At 33.9% G+C, this 20,023-nt stretch overlaps 1 protein-coding gene across 2 annotated transcripts in view; it reads left to right on the forward strand.

Moving 5' to 3' along the window:
* Positions 1-16,372, forward strand: part of LOC150109456 (trafficking kinesin-binding protein 1-like) — a 574,911-nt gene extending 558,539 nt beyond the window's left edge. For both annotated transcript variants that reach the window (XM_090413241.1, XM_090413248.1), the window contains one exon: positions 9,670-16,372. In XM_090413241.1, coding sequence (XP_090269367.1) covers positions 9,670-10,410 — 741 coding nt within the window. In that variant the 3' untranslated portion in view covers positions 10,411-16,372. The remainder of the gene's footprint in view (positions 1-9,669) is intronic.
* Positions 16,373-20,023: the final 3,651 nt, after the last annotated feature.

Here is a 20,023-nt window from a genome sequence, read left to right on the forward strand (position 1 = left end):
ATCTGTGGCACATCAAAAAAAAAAAAAAAAAAAAGGAATCCTAAAGAAATACAACCTCTGCACACTTTCAAGCCCCTATTTGAAGCTAGCTACCCTTATCTGCTCCATTAAGGACAAACTCTCTCAGTTCCTGTGTATATAGAGTTCCTTGTTTCTGCAAGTTGACCTGCTGTGGACAGACTGGAAGATCAGCTACCATCCACATGGAAGAACATAAGAAATACATCTGCAGTTATGATTATGGTCAATTGGACCTCGCAGATCATGCTCCATTGCAGCAAATTTAGAAGAGAGACTGTTTTTAGAATCCAGAGCTACTTTCAAAAATCAACCTGACCTTGAATAAATATGGTTGCATGAAACTTCTCAAAATATGGGGAATGCTAATACTTCAACATCCCAGTTTACATCCTAGGCTGCAAGCAGGTGCCTACAGAGGGCACCCAACCTGGAGGACTATATTCTTTCATGTGCAAATGTCACATAGTTTTGTGTTGCCTTTGTGTGCTCCCTATACTCACTGAAGATGTTTCTGTAACTGAGACAAAATATTGGAAGAATGAAATAGTATTCATTTATTCATTATGAAATAGCACAGAGAAAGTGAATACTTTCTCTGTGCTATTTCATCCAATTAAGCTTCAACAAGAGTTCCTCCCAGTTTTCTGCTCAACTTGCACATGGCAAGTTGAACAGAAAACCATGTGACTGCATGTTTTGAAATGTCTGTGCTATTATCTTGAAATTAAACTGCTATTGCTTTCAATCAAGCCAGTAGGTAACAAGCTGTGATAGTTTGCATGTACATATTTGTTGCTTTTGGCAGAAAAATGAATGGAATTTAGACCATCATATTAATATTGAGTTTTGGCCAAAGTTAGGCAAAAGTGCAACTGAAACTCTAGACATGTTAGGAGTGCTTTATGGTGATGATGATGCCAGGGAAAAGCTTATTATATTTAAGTGGCATAAAAGGGATGGCAAGTTGTCAGAGAAGAGGAAAGAACTGGGAGAAACTCACTGAACATGCAAAAAAAAAGTGCAGAGAGTGCAGCAATTAGCCCAGTCTGACAGTTAAATGTAATGATTTTCTGTGATTTTGTGAATGATTTGGGAATGAGAAAATTTTCTGCGAAATTTGAGAGAAGATCAAAAGCAGTGATGGCTTGATGTTTGTTCTAATCTTTCTTCATAGTTTGAAGTTTTTCATAACTATTAATAGCAATTTTTCTTTCTTTTTTTGAGTAAAATCCCAAAACAAATTGCCAATGTGTGCATTAGGAGACATCATCACTTTCACGCACCTTCACTAAGACAAAAAAAAAGTGCATATGTCACAATTGCAAATCAAGACAATGCTTGTTTAATTATTCTCATAAATGCATAGTTCTCTTCAAATTCATTAAACAAGGCAAACAGTGAACCAACATTGCTATTTCTAATCTGGCATGGATGTTTTGGTGTTGATGTTTAGTGGAAAAACAGACATCTAAAGCTAATAATTAACTAACATTATTCAGTTTTTTTTATGTTTGATGCATACATGAGCGGTTGGTTGGTCACCTATATTATGTTAAATACTCCTAACACACACACACACAGAACAATTTTCTCCTCTTTCATTCTCATAAGCAGTATACGGGAGTACTGCTTATGGGAAGATGTTTGAGTAATGAGGAACTTGCTTATTTATATCAGATTTGAAGCCTGTTTATTGTATTTCTTGAGAAACACATAGGAGGGGAGACTGTTCCAAAGTGCAGCAGCAGCAGGAATGAAAGAGGAGAAATTGCTGTGTGTGTGTGTGTGTGTGTGTGTGTGTGTGTGTGTGTGTGTGTTAAGAGTTGGACTGTGAAGGGATGCTGGGCGGCAGCTACATGCATTTCATTGGATTTTAAGAGAGAAGGGAATCATTGATTCTGGTTCTTGTGAACATTTCCAATGGAAATATTTATAGAAGGTGCATGAACCAGATACTAAATGTAATTTAGAAAAGTTGTAGTGAATTGGTCAGAGATGAGTCATTAATCAGTCTGATTGCTCTCTTCTGTATTGTGCTGAATATTTTAGGGAACTCTTAGAGATACCACTCCAAATGCATGAGTGGTACTTGATAGATGGACAGAGATGTGACTTGTACAGGTTAAGCAATGCCTTGAGCAAAAGAAGAATCCCAATTTTTTTTAGATTTGAAGAGGCAATGGCTGTAATGTGTTATCCCAAGAGAGATGATGTCAGAGTGATACCAAAGAGAGAGAAAGATCTCATCTTGCTTAGTGATCTGCATTTTGTCAAAGGTGAAGTTGGAAGAATATATTTTTTTGTGGAGAAGTAAGGCAGAACCATGTTTTGCATTCATTGACAAGACAAGCACCTCTGTAGTGCAATTGGAAGAACGACAGTACGTTGCGTTCTTCAATTGGAAACGGCCTAAGTTCCATTCTCGTCATAACAGGAGGAATCTTTATATGGACTTTTTAATTAAAGGTAAGTTAGCCAATCTCAAACGGAGGTAGCAGGGTTTTTTCTCCTGGAAACTCGGGTTTTTCATCCCGCATACAGACGAATCGGCCCTTCAGAACACACACAATTTACAGACAAAAAATACTAGCTGTGGTGGTGGGCAGTAGATGGTGCTGGTGTTGTTGATTGGTGGTAGAGGTTCAGTGTAGTGGTGGAGACGGAGGGTTGTACAATAGGTGTCCTCCCGCAATGAGTCTTCGGACTCCTTGGAGGTGTCACGAATAATAATAATTATTATTATTTGAGCTTCACTGAAGAATGGTTTGGAGATCAGAATTTAGGGTTGCAGAGGTTCTTGCTCTGTAGGTTGTGGTGCATGGTTTATCAAGTGAGGAGGAGGAATGTAGTGTGCTATCATCAGCAAAATCGTGTATTGTATTGGTGGTCAACTGGAGCAGGTCATTGATGTATAGAAGGAAGTAGATGGGTGAGAGGACAGAATCTTGTGGGACTCCAATGTTAATTGTATAATTAGAACAAGGAACCATCCAAAGTCATGCACAACACAATTGGAGAAGAATGGGACAGACCAAATGACAGAAACTTGCTTAATAGACCTTTGTACCAGATCCGATAAAAAGCTTTGGAGATATCAAGTGTAACCACTTGGGTTACACTTAACTTTTCTATAGTACTTATCAAGAGATAGTTGACATAGTGAGCAGAACTCCTGTTGATTGGCACTGGTAGAATCCATAATGGTGGTCATTTATTAGTTGAGTATATTTGAAGTAGCCTAGGATTTGGGTGTTGTGATTCTTTTCATTACTTTGGAGAGGAATGAAGTGTAAGAGAGATTAGGCAATAGTTTGGTGGTAAAGATTATCATCCCTTTTTAGGAATGGATTGTATGTGGGCTAGTTTCCAGGGTGTAGAGTATATACCAGTGGAATAAGAGACATAAAAATGCACCACAGAACTGGAGTTAGCTCTGGAACACAATTCTTCAAGACAATTGAAGAAATGCCATCAGGACTAGAGAACTTTTTGGTATGTAATTTGGACAGAATTTTTCTGATCACTTTCTGATGAATGGTCATAGGTGGCATTGAGTGTTTGGTGTTTGAAATAGTTGGCAGACGTTTTCCAAAATCATCTATGCATGCCTATGAGAAAAGTATGCAATGATTTTGGAAAATGTCTTGCAATAGAGCCATCTGGGTGCAGTAGCAGTGTTGGGCAAAAATTGTGGCCAATTATTTTGGCAAGAGACCAAAAAGCACAATGCAAGTTTCTTAATTTTGGCTCTTTGGAAATCAGTTTTTATACATTGATGATTTTCTTGCAGCTGTTTGGGGCTTTTCTGTATGCAGTGAGTTCTTGATGATGATGGCCAGTTGATGCTTGGTTCTTCATCTGTACAGCTTTGGCACATCTTTTGAAACAAGCTACTTGGGGATGGGGGAATACCTGATTCCTAAGCATTTTTGCTTAGAGAGCTAATATATCTATGGGAGAGAAATATAATGGTTTATTTCATTATTAACAGTTTTGAAGTGTGCTCATGTTTGTGGATGAAATAGTTTAGTAATAGTTTTTTTATCATACAGAATACCTCTGTAATGTGATAGTATGGAATCTGAGTTCTTAGTTAATTCTGCTTATTGTTAATAACAGTGCAGACTTGAGCTTGGATATTGATATAATCCATAGCTTTTGAGATCTATATTGTGATGGAATGTGTAACTATCTGTTTTTGTGGATTTGATTTCCTGCTCCTGTATATTGTAATTTTTACCCTTGTCCAAAGACTGGGGTAGTCCTGACATCCAGAAAGGAAATGAATCATTCAAACTCAGCATCATTGAATGAATTATTGGATTTCAACATTACTTACTGTCTGTTGAACTGAAAAATAAAAAGTTCAAAATTTGGATGGCATGAAAATAAGTCCAAGATGTCCATCCCCTAACCTGAATCCTACTCATTAGAGACAAAACAATCTTTTTTTTTTGGGGGGGGGGGGGTAATAAGAAATAAAAAAGAAAATCTCTGGCTTGCAATCTCTCATCTGAGGTATTTGGACATCTTACTGGCCACCATGCAAATTTCAGATCCTACCATATGCAGATATTCAGGGAGTGTCTCTGTAAGCTTTGTAATAAGGTGGGCTATCAGCTGAATATGGCATCTTGACATTGAGTACAGTGCAAAAAAAATGCAGCACTCAATGTCAAGATGCCACATTCAGCTGACAGCCTTCCAATGCAGGATGGTAGTTGGGTGTCACATCATTGGTCTTTCTGTCTGTAGCATTGCTATCTGTCTCAGTATTCCAAAATCCACTGTTGCCTATGTCATTTGTAGATGGAAAGTTGATGGTGATACCACAGCTGTAAAGTGTCCTGGGAAGCCACCAAAACTCACTAATTGAGATTGACGAGCTCTGTCTTGGAATGTTCAAGCATCCCACACAGTCCTAGGTGGACCTCACAGTCAACCTAGAAAATGCTGCAGGGACATCTGTTATCTGACATCTTCAGCACACTAGAAATGTCTGCAGAGAGTTGCATGCCTTAGATTACTACAGCAGAGCTTCTGCAAATAAGCTGCCCTCCCCCTTAATGCCAAATGACATTTAGACTGATATCTTTCACACCATTCCTGGACTGTAGATGATTGAAAAAGGTTCTGTGGAGCAATGAATCATGCTTTCAAATATTTCACTGAGATGGTTGTGTTTGGATCTGGAGATTAATGTTTCTGGCAGGACTGCATCATTCCAACTGTCAAGTTTGGTGGAGGCTCGATAATGGTATGGGGGTGCTTCAGTTGGATGGGCTTGGTCCATTGGTGAACATGCCCAAAACCATGCTATCTAATGACTCTCTGGACAACTTCATGCTTCTGATGCTGTGAAAGTACTTGGGCAGTGACCCTTGCATGTTTCAGCATGACAGTGCTCCATGCCATACTGCACTTCACATCCAAGTTTCCACAAAACAACATTGAAGTGTTGGACTGGCTGGTTCAGAACCTTAACCTCATCGAGCATCTTTGGGATGAATTAGAATGCTAAATTGGCTCCAGACTACAGTGGCCAACATCAGCAATGGAGGTAGCTTTGTGCAAGACTGGAAGAACATTCCTGTTGCAACGTATCAAAAATTGGTTGAAAGCATGTCCCGAAAAGTAGTTGCTGTCATTCAGGACAAAATTGGTCCCACTCAGTACTATGTAATTAAAACACTTTTTTGACATAACAAGGTGTCAACAAAAACTTTTGTCAACAGTGTATTGTCTGAAGTACTCAAAAAACTTGAGAACTGTGACTATGTTAGAATAGAAATAGCTATGCATGGTTAAGGCCATGCAAAATTAGATGCACATCAGGAGAGACTACAACACATTGTTCTCCCCACAGTAAGCTTCTACTTGTGCTGTACTGGATCAAATCTCTGTGGTTGTCTTTGAACTTTGTCCCTACAGTCTGTCATGTAGAGTACCAACCTATAGATGTCATGTGTTCTATATGACACATTTAAAAAAAAAATTTTTTATTTTTTTATTTTGTAATATCTGAAATTAATTTTTTTTTGAAGATTACAAAGCATCATTATCAAGTACATTAAAGCTAAGAGAATAGGAGGAAATTCACATGCAACTGATTATAGCTGCTTGCTGTAACAATTATTTTCAAAATATATTGCTGCATTTAAGTAAGTTAATTAATTAAATATTCTACTTTTCACTGTTGCCATATGTCCTTTTATCAGTCTTGGCTCTACAATCATTATCAGGGCTCGACAAAAAAAAATATCTTTCTGAACAAAATTTTTTTAAACTTTATAACAAAACACTGAAGAATAAAATATAAACAGCCAGGTTTCTGGTAACAAAATTTAATATAACAAATTATATTTTCCATATAAAAATGATGTTGTTTTTATTATTCTTCCTACTGTTATGATTTATTGATATTTTCCTTCTTAGAATGGTTCTAACAGATAAGGAAATTTTCTCCAAACAATGATACACCACCACCACCAAGAAAATAGTGGCATAGGAAGTAGATTTTCATCATCATCATCATCAAATTCCTGATATACCCTCAAGTGGTGTACAGGATATGATAGTACTACATGAAAAATGTACACCATTACTGACTTCCTACCTACAATTTTCCTCCAAATCAGTCTGTTACCTGTAAAGACTCCAATATTATCAGGTCTTATATTTCTGTCTTCTAAGGCACTTTTTACTGTCAGTCCACCTATATCTTGGTCTTCATCTAGGACTCTTTCCTGCCATCCTGGCAGAAAACACTTGTTTTGCTAATATTTCCTCTCCCATTCTGTTTAAGTGACCATACCACCTGAGATTGCTGGATGCTGACAATATCAAGTTCTTTCCTAATATCCTCGTTTTTAATATGATATTGCCATTGATACCATCTGTTCATGCCTCTAGTCTTTGGTCAAGTGTTTTACTTCTAACCCAGCTCTCAGATCCATAAATTAAAACTGGTTTGAACACTGACTTGCATACAGCTAATTTAGTGTTCTGACTAATTTCTCTCTTTTTCCATATGAATTTATTTAGTTGACTTCCTACCATACCAGCTTTGTTGATTCTGTTGTCTATTTCCATATTTAATTTTCCATCTTCACTAAAAATCGTGCCTAAGTAGCTGAAATGTTTTACTTGTTCTATAGGTTCTCCATTCACAATGCAGTTGATATTTTCAATGTTTCTGCCTATTTTAATTGTCTTTGTCTTTTTAATGCTGACCTTCATACCATATCTATTACAACAGTTATTCAATTTACTCAGGGAATCTTGCAGACTTGTAGCAGATTTATTTAGAAGTATAACATCATCTGCATAAAGCAAAGAGCTGAGATTAACACCTCCAATTTTGATATCAGGTTCGATACCACTTTCCTTCATAATGTGATCCATGTAGATAACAAATAACAGAGGGAATAATGTACATCCTTGTCTGAGACCAAATTTAACATTAAACCACCTTCCTTTACTACCTTCAATTCTAACTGCTGACTGACTTACAACTCAAATAAAGACTAAGTATTGCTTGATATAATGCCCCATTGACACCATATAACTGCAGCGTATTGAATAGCTTCTCTCTTGGCACCTTGTCATATGCCTTCTCTAGATCTACAAAACTTAAATACAGATCTTTGTTATATTCCCATGATTTCTCAACTATCTGTCGTAAAGTGAAAATCTGATCCTGACAGCCTCTATTTGGCCTGAATCCAGCTTGTTCTTCATCAAGCTTCTCTTCCACAGTCCTTCTCAACCATTTCTCAAGTATACTTACATAAATCTTGTCAGGAACACTCAGTAGGGAAATGCCTCTGTAATTCTCACATTCAGTTTTATTTCCTTTTTTATATATGGTTACTATGAGAGCTCTACTCCAATCATCGGGAATTCATCCCTCTGTCCAGGTCTTTTGAATTATGCAGTGCAGCACCTGTAAGACTTTTATACCACCATACTTCAGCATTTCTGGTCGAATATCATATACTCCTGCTGCTTTTCCACATTTCAGGCTTTTGATGGCTTTTTCTACTTCAAGTAGAAAAATGACTGCATGACTGTCAGTTTTTTTTTACCACTATGCTGTCAAACCTGCTTGTTTCATTTAGCATTTTTTCGAAGTAATTACTCCATACTTCAAGGATATCTTTTTCTCCTCTTTTCATGTAACCTTTATTATCTCTAATTCCTTTTACAGCACTCTTTCCTTCATTTCTGAGCTTCTTCAACAACCTCCAGAATATCTTGCCACCTTCTTGATATTTATTTTCTATGTTCTTGTCGAAGTCCTCTGACTTTTGTTTAGTCAGTTTTACACAGTGTTTAGCTTTCTTGCATTTGTCTCTGTATTCTTTAAGAGCACAAGCTGACTTATTTGCCAGGAACCTTTTGATATGCTTTTTTCTTTTCCTTCACTGCCTCTTTAACTTCCTGCGTCCACCATGGAGTCCTGATTTTTCTATCCTTGCAGACAACCTTACCACATGCCTCTCTGGCTGAATCAATCAGGATTTTCTTCAAGGCTTGCCACTGAATCTCCAAGGTTTGGTTCCTGTTCTGAAACTCTTTCATTTTTTCTTGAATAATATTTGTGTACTTTAGTCTACAGTTCACATCTGAGAGCTGCTCAACTTTTATTCACTTTAAAACTTTCTTACATGTTTTTCTTTTCAATATGAAATTCAATTTTATCCTGCTCAAGACTAAATGGTGATAACTTTCAATTTCAAATCCTCTGTACACTCTGGTGTCCTGCACCAGGGAGAAAACATCACTATCAACAATAACATAGTCAATGAGACTTTTCTTATTCCTAGCCTCTTCTCTCCATGTGAATTTGTGCACATTTTTTATGTTGGAACATGGTGTTAGTAATAACCAGTCCATGTCCTGTGCAGAAACCCAACAGGTATTTGCCATTATTATTAGCTTTGCTCTTTTCTCCAAATTTTCCCAAAATATTTTTGTATGTCTGACAATCATTCCTACTCTGCTATTTAGATCCCCAACAAGGACCGATTTTTCCTTTTTCGTTGTGTCAGTTGCTTTCTCTAAAGCCTCAAAAAATTCCTCCACTGGAAGTTGATTTTTCCAAAGATAAATGAACTCATTCAAGAACCTCTCCCGAATATTGTGAAGTGGGAGAGGGATCTTGGGCAATTACTCATGACGAGTAGAATTTTGCATAATTTGTCAAACCCTGGTCATTATGCCTAGCAAAAATATTGATTTGCGAAACCAGCATTTATCCAAAATTTTGATGCTTTTAACATACTGTTAATGGCATTTCTTGTTACTTTGAAAGATGAGGAGCTTAGCTTCCAAATAGTGAATAGCTTCTTCAACACTTGTCTGTTGAAATTCTTGGCATTTTCCATGTAAATTTCATATCCTTGTTAGCCTTTTAGCTAGAATTATATTGAATTTTTAATAGTTTTTTAAAAAAAAACTGAGTGCTCACCCAGTTTTAATAAGCTCATATATATAATATATTTTACTCAAGAAAGGCTTCTTAGTATTAGTTTCCTCGCTTTATTCACACCTTAAGGATTTAGGAAAAATTCAATATAATTGTTAGATAATCTCGATAAGGATACAAAAACATCAGCTTAACATAATTCATTATTTTTTTAATAGATTGTGTCTCCTACGCCTACTCCAGCACCATCTCCTGAAGGTTCTCCTCCTCCTACTCCTCCACCACCATTTTTTGCAGTCAAAGTTCCAGACTTAGTTGGTAGTTCTTCCATTGCCAGAGGTTTGCACTTGCTTAAAAAATCTCGTAAATGTAAATCAGTCGCAGTAATTCAATCTGAAAATGTTGCTTCAGAAGATGTTAAAGAGCCTATCATTTCTAAAATTGGCCTTCTTGAAAAACTAAATCGCATTGGTTTGGAAAATATTATGTCAACTACAGCTTCTCTGCTGCCAACTTCTGTTGCAGTTTCATCTAATTCATCTAATATGAAATCAAACCCCAGTCCAGTTCATTTAAGAACATTAGAAGATAGTGAATCATTAACAACTACAAGAAAGGTGCCCAGTACTGAGGTCAAGTCAAATGTCAAAGCATCCCAAACATATTTAACAATGAGGCCACGCATGGAATTGAAAGAAATAAAACAAAAAGCATCCAGTACCCAAATGCCTCCGATCACCTCTTCTGCTGTCCTTTCAAAACCATGGGGTTATGTACCACCTTTAGGAATGGTTAAGAGTCCAGTTGCAATGGGACTGATTCCAGCTGTTGCACCTCCTTTATCTCGAATGCCAAATCCAGTGCTTCAGTTGAATAGCCTCCGTAATATGACACCTAGCAGTCCTGATGTTGGAACAGTTGGTGCACTACGCACTTTGAGGAAAGGTGGCTATATATGATAGTTTATTGTTAATAAATTTTAGCCATTTTTGCTACAAAGTATTATTTGTTGTCTCCTTGCTCTGACTTTGTTTGCTCACTGTATTGTGAGTTAGTATGTACGTATGTAGTTGCTGAATTTTGAAGTGGGTGCTATATAAGCATACATGAAAGCATAGGACTGGAAAAACTGTATAGATTTTATAATGGTTAGTACACTAGAAATGCTTCCAGTATTGTACATAATGCATTCCAGAAATACACTGTAGTTTTTTTTTTCCTTATTAAAAAAAAGAAAAATGAAAGACTTGTTAAAAAATGTTCTTGAGCAGTCTGTTTATAAAATGTTATAGCCGTATCTCAGACTTGCCTTGTATAGTATAAAGGCTTACAGCATTGAGAAAAAATCAAATCTAAATTAAGGTAGATTGATTAAGATTTCGCTGTAATTGCACTTGGAATATATTTGGATACATATCAATGCTTTCATTTTATACATTTGTTAATTTATATCCCTCCCCCCTTTTTTTTCTATTAATGTTTTTTTCTTCTAAGTCCTAACAATGAAAAAAAAGTCCATGTATCATGTTATTAATCAGTTGAGTACTTAATTGAATTTACACCATGTTCTCAATTATATGTAAATTACTAAAGCAAAACTATACTATACTAACAATAATTATGAGTCACTAAAAAGTAGTAGTAATTATATAAAGGAGCATGTTAAGATGACACAACATGAAAGGATAGATAACTAGATATAAACATTACTGTTAAATCTCTTAGTAAAAAAAATATACTTCCTTAAAATTTATATTAAAAGCATTATTATATAATCAGGAAAAAAAAAGAGAAAATTATACATTAAGATGAATTTTAGATCCACTGGAGCTAAAATTAATTTGAAATTATTAAAAGTCCCATGTACTTGTTTTTAGATTTCGAAAACCAATAGAAAACCATTTTAGATAAGCATAGGGAAATATTAAAATAAAATTAGAATAAATTGTAATATTGCTAGGTAAATTCCTACTTTATGGCTTTTTGTCCTGATTTTTTTTTTTATTTTTTATTTTTTTTTAAACATCAGATCTACTTATACCTCATATCTGAATATTCTGATACAATATATCCATTAAAATCTTTAAAAACAGTAGCTTAGCCCCTAGTCTGAAACTTTATTTGAATGCCATTACATTGAATCATTTGTGGTATATTCACATGCATAATATTACCAGCACATAAGAATTATCCTAACATTAATTTTAAATGCCTATTTAATCAATAAAAAAATGCCTGAAATTTGAGATCTTAAATTTGCTCTTTGTATGTTACATAGACCTTAAAACTTAAGTTATATAGGATTTCTGTATATAAGGTAAATATCTTTTGAATTTGGTTATACAGATAAAATATAATTATTGTATTTTACCTGCAATTGGAATACAACTTCTGATGCATTAATTTTATACACTAGTGAATCCATGCAAAATGATAATTTTTGTAATGTGTGAAATGGAGATGGATACTTGCTATGTTAATATTCTATATATCTCTAGATCAGATATATAAAAGATTATTCATAAAAGGGATCTTTTCTTGCACAGAAAATTCTTAAGGATTAGTATCATAAAAAGATGGGAGTACATATTTTATTTGTTATATATAAAATTACATTATATTTGCATCCTTATTTGGATTTATTAGTCATAATTTTGAGTACATTTCATATAATGCAATCATTAATTAACATAAACCACAGATGAAGCTTGACAGAATGACTTAATTATCCATTAAAATTTTATTCAGAATTAATGAAGATTATATCTAGTTTAGATCAGTACAGTAATCTAGAAATTTTGAAAAACATCTGTTAGATAATTATTATGGAATAACTATGAGCTTAAATTAAACACTATAAAAAATAATCTTGGAGTTGGGGGGGGGGGTTCTGCAGCATCTTTTATCACAAAAATTGGAGTTACTCTTCAGTTTTGAATAAGTCCTTAATCGATAATATGCATTATTATTGCTATGAGTATATTTGTCATTAAAATATACAAATGAAAGCTTCAGATAACCAAAATAAATGCAGTTATACAAAAGGGATATTATACTGTTTCAAAAGTTCTCTCAATATTGAATCCTGAATTGAATTAAATTTTGAATTAGAAATATTTACTGAAAAAGGAATATTGAACCACACAGTACTGGTTACTGCATTTCAGTTTTTAGAAACTTTTTAGTTCTTTTAATTACATAAGTTTAAATGCTCTTTAGCATGTATAAGTTGTTCTAAACCATGAGCCTTCTCTACTTATCTGGATTCAATAATTGGTTGAGGAAACAGAAGAAAAAAACTTGGAAAACACATTCATCTGTTACTGTCATTACTTTTTTATGTTAACTCAATTTCAACTTAATATATACTCAAAAATAGCCTGCAAACTTAGAAATTTTATTTTGCTGTGAGTTATTTTATGACATATATCCCTGTATAAGTTATATTTCAACAAAACAAAATATCTATAAATGCACTGTGTTGTGTTATTCTTACCAAAATATACACTAATGATTATATATTGCTAAGAATTAGTTTTCAAAATTGAATTAAAGAAATATACAAGAAATGAGTTCAGTTCATTTACAGGAATGATTTCTAAAAAAAATGCTGCCAACTGAGACATTTTATAAGAATTAGTTTTTACTTCATTTGTAAGTTAATGATTTTTAAATATACATCGAAATTTTATATAAAAGCACAAATGACATTTGTTTATACAGAGATATGATTTTACCAAAGTTTACTTGAAATGTATACAGTACAGTTTTGATATAGCGAGAGTTGATATAAACTTAAAGAAAAAGACATACACAAATTATGAAATCAGTAGTGCCTTTCTTTCCATTTGCTAAGGTCTCATAAGCTGCACTCATAGTTTCAATGTATGTTTGAATTTTAATGATGTCTGACAACAGATAGTAAAATTTTTTTCTCCAATACGTATATAATTTTAAGTTTGAATGATTAGGTTCTTTTCTAGAAATTTTTTCCTAAAACTATGTCCTCTCAGTGTAATAAATGAGTGGATTTTAGTATATTTGCTAAATCAAGTAATGCTTGTCACTGAAATGCATTTCACATTTATTCTGTGTTGTGATAATGACTGTAATTTATTCTTGTTTCTGTTATATCTTTTTGAAGAATAGGTTATGTAGGACCAATTTTATTTATTATATTCTATTTTTTAGCCTATTGAAAAAAAAGTCACACCAGATGTAATTTTTTTTATTTATTTTAGTTGATTATAGTATTTTCTTTTGTGTAATGAAATTGTCAGCTTTATTGCTATTGTTTGTAATATGCTTTAATATAGAATTGCCTTGAAATGTATATTATAAATAATTAACATTAGCAGTAGCTAACATAAGTACTATAATAAAGTAAAATACTGTGATTTAAAAAAGAAAATTGTCCTTAACCAAGATCATTAGAAGCATGTTTGTTGGACCAAATCAGAATACAGATCTGTTTAGTCTGTGTTATACAAACAAAAATTATGTAATCTGGAAATTTATATATATGTATATATATTTGAAATCTGTAGACCAGAATTGAAATGTAATTACAAAGTTTGTGGTAATAACGATATTTCCTATGCAGGATAATTATGTGTGTGTGTGAGAGAGAGAATAACTTGATGATTGGCTATCAGTGGGTTTGCTGGTAAATAGATCCATTTTTTAAACATACTTTGATTCCTTGTTCTAAATGCATATTGAATCAAATTTGCATGACTTCTCTACAGTCTCATAAGAATTCAAAAATCTGATAAATACTTTTATAACAGGACCATTTCATGTTCTTTTGCTAAGTCAGATATTCTCAGTTTTAATATAGAGAATGGAAATTTTGTACTATTTTTCTTTAAAATTTGGTAGTTGCATGTTTTATGCTACATATGTTCTGGCTTTTAGCAAGTATTTTGACATACAATGCAGAATTTGGTGTTTGAAGGCTAGTAGTAGTACATTTTCTTTTCAATTTTCAGCAGTTTTTGATCAGTTTTTTTTTATTATTATTTTATTTTCTCGTATCGAAAGTGTTGCATTATTTGTAGTATCTTGCAAAGTAAATTTCTTATTAAACTTTGTTTTTATTTCATACTTTTAATTGAGTGATACTTTGTTTACTTCTGTTACAGTATATTATATAAATGTATGGCAAAAGTGATATATACTGCTAAAAACAGGGCAATCATAGTATTTTGGAGGTAGATAATTGGATAAACACTAAACAGACATGTTGAATGACTAATCACAAACCTCAAGTACAGCATACTTTCCAACTCTTCTGATATACAGTATCATAATCAAAATAACTTTTCAAGTTATTTTAATACAGCTTCTGATATATTTCTGCTGAATGGAGCAATATTAAATGATTCAGAATTGTACGGCAAATATGGTTTGCTAGTAAACTACAAATAATTACCTTTATATATATCATTCTTCACTCCTCATGATTTTTTTTTTTTTTGGTTGCTCATAGATTGAATCATTTTAATAGATCTTGTTACTGAAGACAATCCAAATGCTTACTTATGCAGTTCAAAGAATATATTTGATTAGATTGACTTCTGTGTGTTTATCCTACTATTAACCACCTCCATAATGTAAGCAATAACACATCTCCATGTAAATAACCACATTTGATATTAAGAATTTTCATTCAGCATTACAAACCTTTCGTGGAAACATACTTCAAGCTACTTCTAAATTTTTAGAGAATAAGTCTGTACTCTATGCAGGGCTGTCGCCAGATTAGATCGTGCCCTGAGGCAAACAATTAAATATTGCCCCTGATGGATTATAAGACAAAAAAATAAAATAACCTCCAATTGTTATTTTGTTTTTATTACAAGAGAAACATTAATGCAAAACGATTACATAATAATATTAATTAAATCTTTGCTCTATGGGGATATTGCACAATAAAACTGCTTATAAGCTCTTGTAAATTTAAATTATAAGCTATATCTGCCTCTATCAATATAGTTTGCTAGACCAACCAATCTTTCTTGGGTCATTGCTGTTCACGAATAATTTTTAATCAGTTTAAGCTTGGAAAAACTTCTTTCCGCACTTGCTATGCTAACAGGAATTGTTAACGTATAGACAGCGCCTACTGGAATATGACTGAACGAGCCATTATTAAGCTGCGCTGTGAGGCAGGCTGCCTCTATGCTATACCCTATTGATGGTACTGCCTATGTTTTTACTAAGTATTTCACACCAAAGCAAACTCTTGTGTTGATCACCATTGTAAGTTTATTTTTTTTTTATCCTTTATTTCTCTTTTCATTGCTTTCTGTGATTTACTTACATTATTGGGAAAAGAAAATAGTTTGGTTTGTCCTGTTGCATTTAACTATGTGCTCTACTTTAATTTTCATGGTGCTTTCTTGATTATAATGTTGATTACCATCTGAAGTAATATATTAGATACCCATCTGTTTCTCATATCACTTAAAACTGTGATAACTTTGCTCCACACTATTTGATGGGGGTATGAAAGTGGTAGTATCTTCTTTGCATTAAAAAAAAAGTTAATCGAAGAAATGGCATTGTTTTGTGCTGAGTGTATCGTTTTATGAAGCAAAACAAAACTTTAATATCTTCCTTTCATAGTTTTAGCAAGAAATTTTAATCTGAATCATTTTGTTCTTTGCAGTAACATCTGTACCAACTGATTAATGATATAGTAAAATATTCCTTTAAGCCCCAGATCTTTCTCATAAAATAGATGTCTGAGTGAAAATAAAATGAGGTGATACAATTTTATATATATAGGAAGTATGTATATAGAATTAATTTATTTAAGTTTTACTGTTGAGTATTCAAGGTGAACTGTAAGCTTAAGAGATTGGATTTTTTGTACACAGAATCAAGTCTGAATAAAAGGAAATCAGTGAGCGTTAATAGGTGTTTTATTTTTTTTAATGACAATAAAATAAAGTTCCATAAACTGATGCTACTTATTGTCTAAATAGACAATATATAGAAATGCTAATACATCATGATTCTTAAAAAAAAAACAAAAGAATAAAATATTTTGAAAATTCATAATATTTATTGCTGGAAACAACGGACATTACAGAAATGTACTTTTGTTCAGATGTTAATCATGTTTGCTTGAGCATATAGGATGTTCAAAATGCCAATTCTTTTCATTATATTTTTGTTGTATGTATTGAAAAAGGATAATTCTGAAATATGCTCCAAAATAATTGTAGAAAGTTTTTTTTTCACTTGGTTACAAAGTAAATTTATCCAAGTGTAAAAACAAAGTTTATGCATGAAGTATCTTCGTGACTAGGTTACTTGTATGTAGAGGCTGTTGACTTCACATCAGTTGTCTTAGTATCCCATAAGCAAAGTGTGCTTCCTTTCAGACATGTATATGCTGTGCATTGTAGGAAAGGTCACTACCTAGGCCGGTTTTGATCATTATTGAAGTGAAAAAGTAAAGGGGTGCAAGAGAGCCTGATAGTATAAGATATATGAGAGAGATATAATAGTATGAGAGAGAAATTATGGAATTTCTTTTTTTTTTTTTTAAAAAAGGGCCAAGCTCTTTTATCATCATATAGCCAAAAGCTATCATTTTTGCTAGTCTCATGTAGCTGAATAACTAAAAGACCAATTGAAACTAAACTCTGGAGATGACAGGTACCCAGGTGCTTAATCTTATCTAAACAAACCACCTTCAGTTGGCCTTCTCTACCTGGGATTACTCTCTAGTTATCTCTGCAGTTGACCATAAGACCACAGTGAACTAAGAGGATTGAACCACTTTAAAAATCTCTCATTAATTAATTATCATATGATGATACACAGCTGTGAGTCCCCTTTTATGGAGAGGTACGGCACCATCTCAGTCCCTCCATATTTACTCCAGGCTCAGAACCAACATAGCTGACGAATCAGACCTATGGCTAGGTCAGTATTCCTGACTGTAATCCGTGCGTGTTCACGAGACCAGTTTGCCTGCTTGTGAGATGAAAAAACCCTGTTGTCCACGCCCAAGATCAGCTAACTTGGCTATGGCTGAGGAAGATCCTTAAACTCCTCACGTCATCGACGGGAATCGAACCTAGGACACTCCTTCACCAGGCATATGATTGCGAAGCACAAAGCCACTAGGCTAACTACACGGACGAAATCTGTCATAATAAAAACAGACACAATTTTATCTCACCCTGGTGAATATTGCATAATGTGGGTGGTCTACACCACTGAACAATAAAATTTCTCTGCAAAGAGAAAAAATTGTGAAGCATTCATATATCATATTGCTGGTTTTTAAATCTGTTTTTTTCCTAACTTTCCATAAATGATATTTTAACCGATCAAAAAACCAAAATTCTTTTCCTGCTGCTGATAAGTGTGTGTGTGGGGGGGGAGCAAGTATTGCCAAAAAAAAAAAAAAAAACTGTTCTGTTGTGAGTAATGGAATGTCCAGTACATTTCATAATCTGTTCCAAATATGCAGAGCAAGAGGGCAGCTGTAGAATGCAATGAATGAATGAATGAATGAATGCTGCTGTTTCCAATCTGTAATGGATATTGCACACTGGATCTCTGAAGTACCTCCATTTTATGGCATTTACTGGAAGGCAACCATATGCAATTCTCTAAGCAAGATTCTTCTGTTATGGTATCCTTAGAACTTCAGTAAGTTATTAAAACTGTTATTGTCAGTACCCAACGTGGAAGTTTGTGGCAGAAGGGGTTGAAGATTTCCTTATACCAAGTTTTACTGAAGCTGTATTGCTTAAATAAGAGTCTCCATAGCTAAGTTGGTATAGACAAAGTCTTTCTAACCAAAAGGGTTTGAATCCTGTCTAGGATGTGAAGAACCTTTATCAGGGTTTTTCAACTGAAAAGCCAGTCTCGTGCAAATGTAGAGGGAACAGGCAAACCAGCCATTAGAACACATGCAATTATCATACATAATACACTGTCTGTAGAAAAACAACAGTTATCCCCTGCTGAGGGACCATAAAACCAGACGAAACCAATGGACAAATAGTCCAACGACACCCACAGCAGTGTACTGGTTAAAGGGCTATCTCCATTCAGGCACCAACTAAGGGATATAAAAAAATAGCAGAATTTTAGCCACTGGAAGTCCAAAGCTTCCATGTTTCTTTGGTAGCTGAAAAAAAAAATCCTTTTTAACTTATATGTGCAGAAGACCAAAGCATTATGGGCCCATTTGCTCATGTCATAACCAGCCAACTTAAAATGCCAGTTGTTTTTTTATGATAGGCTAAGCTAGTGAGAGGGTTTTTGCTAAACAGGATATTAATAAACATAGTACTTTTACTACTGATTAGCTAGAAAGATGAAAAGTAATTTTTTAATAAATGCTGGATTATGGAAAGTTGAGATTCTTAAACCAGCTCAACAAATGAATTTTACTAGACCTATATGGTAATATCAATTTTTCCTTTTCTATAATGTTTAAGTTGGCACCATATGTATGTTGTTGCATTAGAGCATGAATTTTGTTTCTGAGAATGCTGCATTTATATGCTTTCTGAAACTGATATAGATCATAAAATTATTTAACATAGATCTGTTAGTTACATATAGAGTAAGAGAGAAATCAGCCAAAACACCAAACCAGCAGTTTTAAGTTGTGAATCTGAGAGTTGGATTAGAAATAAAGCACTCGATCAAAGACTACTGACCACAGATATGAGGAGTGAATCATATTAAAAATGAAGATACGTGGAAAGAACTTGACATTGTTAGCATTCAAGATTTGTAAACAGAGCTTATCTGATATGGTATGGCCACTTAAATAAAATTGGTGAGGAAACAGCAAAACCGGTGTTTGATGCCAAGATGAACGGAAACAGAGCCAGAGGAAGACCAAGGTCTAGGTGGATTGGTTCAGTCAGAAGTGCCTTAGAAGCATGATAAGTTTGATTTGACAGTATTCGATCGCTCATAGGTGATGGATTAATTTGGAGGAAAATTGTTGATAGGAGATTAATAATAATAATGTAAACTTCATGTAGTTCTGTCATAGTAGCCTGAACACCCCTTGTGGATATTTATCAGTAAATTGATGGTTATGAGATCTGTTAGTTAAAAAAAAAAAAAAAAAAAAAAAAAAAAATGGTCTTTCTGAACTATAAGAAAAAGATTGAATTATTAAAACCAAGGCACTCACTTCTAACATTCTTAACTTACTGATGCAGTTTTGTGCATGAAGACCTGGCAATATTATTTAACTGCATAACTATATATAGTTATTATTAATATGGACACTCCATAGAGAGAGAGAGAGAGAGAGAGACTCATCACAGGAGACCCACTTTATTCATTAACACATATACATCTCCCTGAACCTATTCACTATGGGATGTGGGATGCTTGCAATCACCACTGCAACCCGTTCCGCTTATTCACCACTCTCCAAGAAAAGAATCTAGTCTGCACACCCTCACTAACCACATTCTTAGACAACTTTGAAGTGTGACCTCTTGTTTTCTCCCTACTCCCCCATCTATTGAAAAATTTCTTCTCTGTCAATCTTATAGTGTCCCTTCAGTAACT

This window comes from Typopeltis vanoorti, chromosome 2, assembly GCF_054136105.1.
Source record: "Typopeltis vanoorti isolate ZY-2024b chromosome 2, IOZ_Tvanoo_1.0, whole genome shotgun sequence".
NCBI lineage: Eukaryota > Metazoa > Arthropoda > Arachnida > Uropygi > Thelyphonidae > Typopeltis > Typopeltis vanoorti.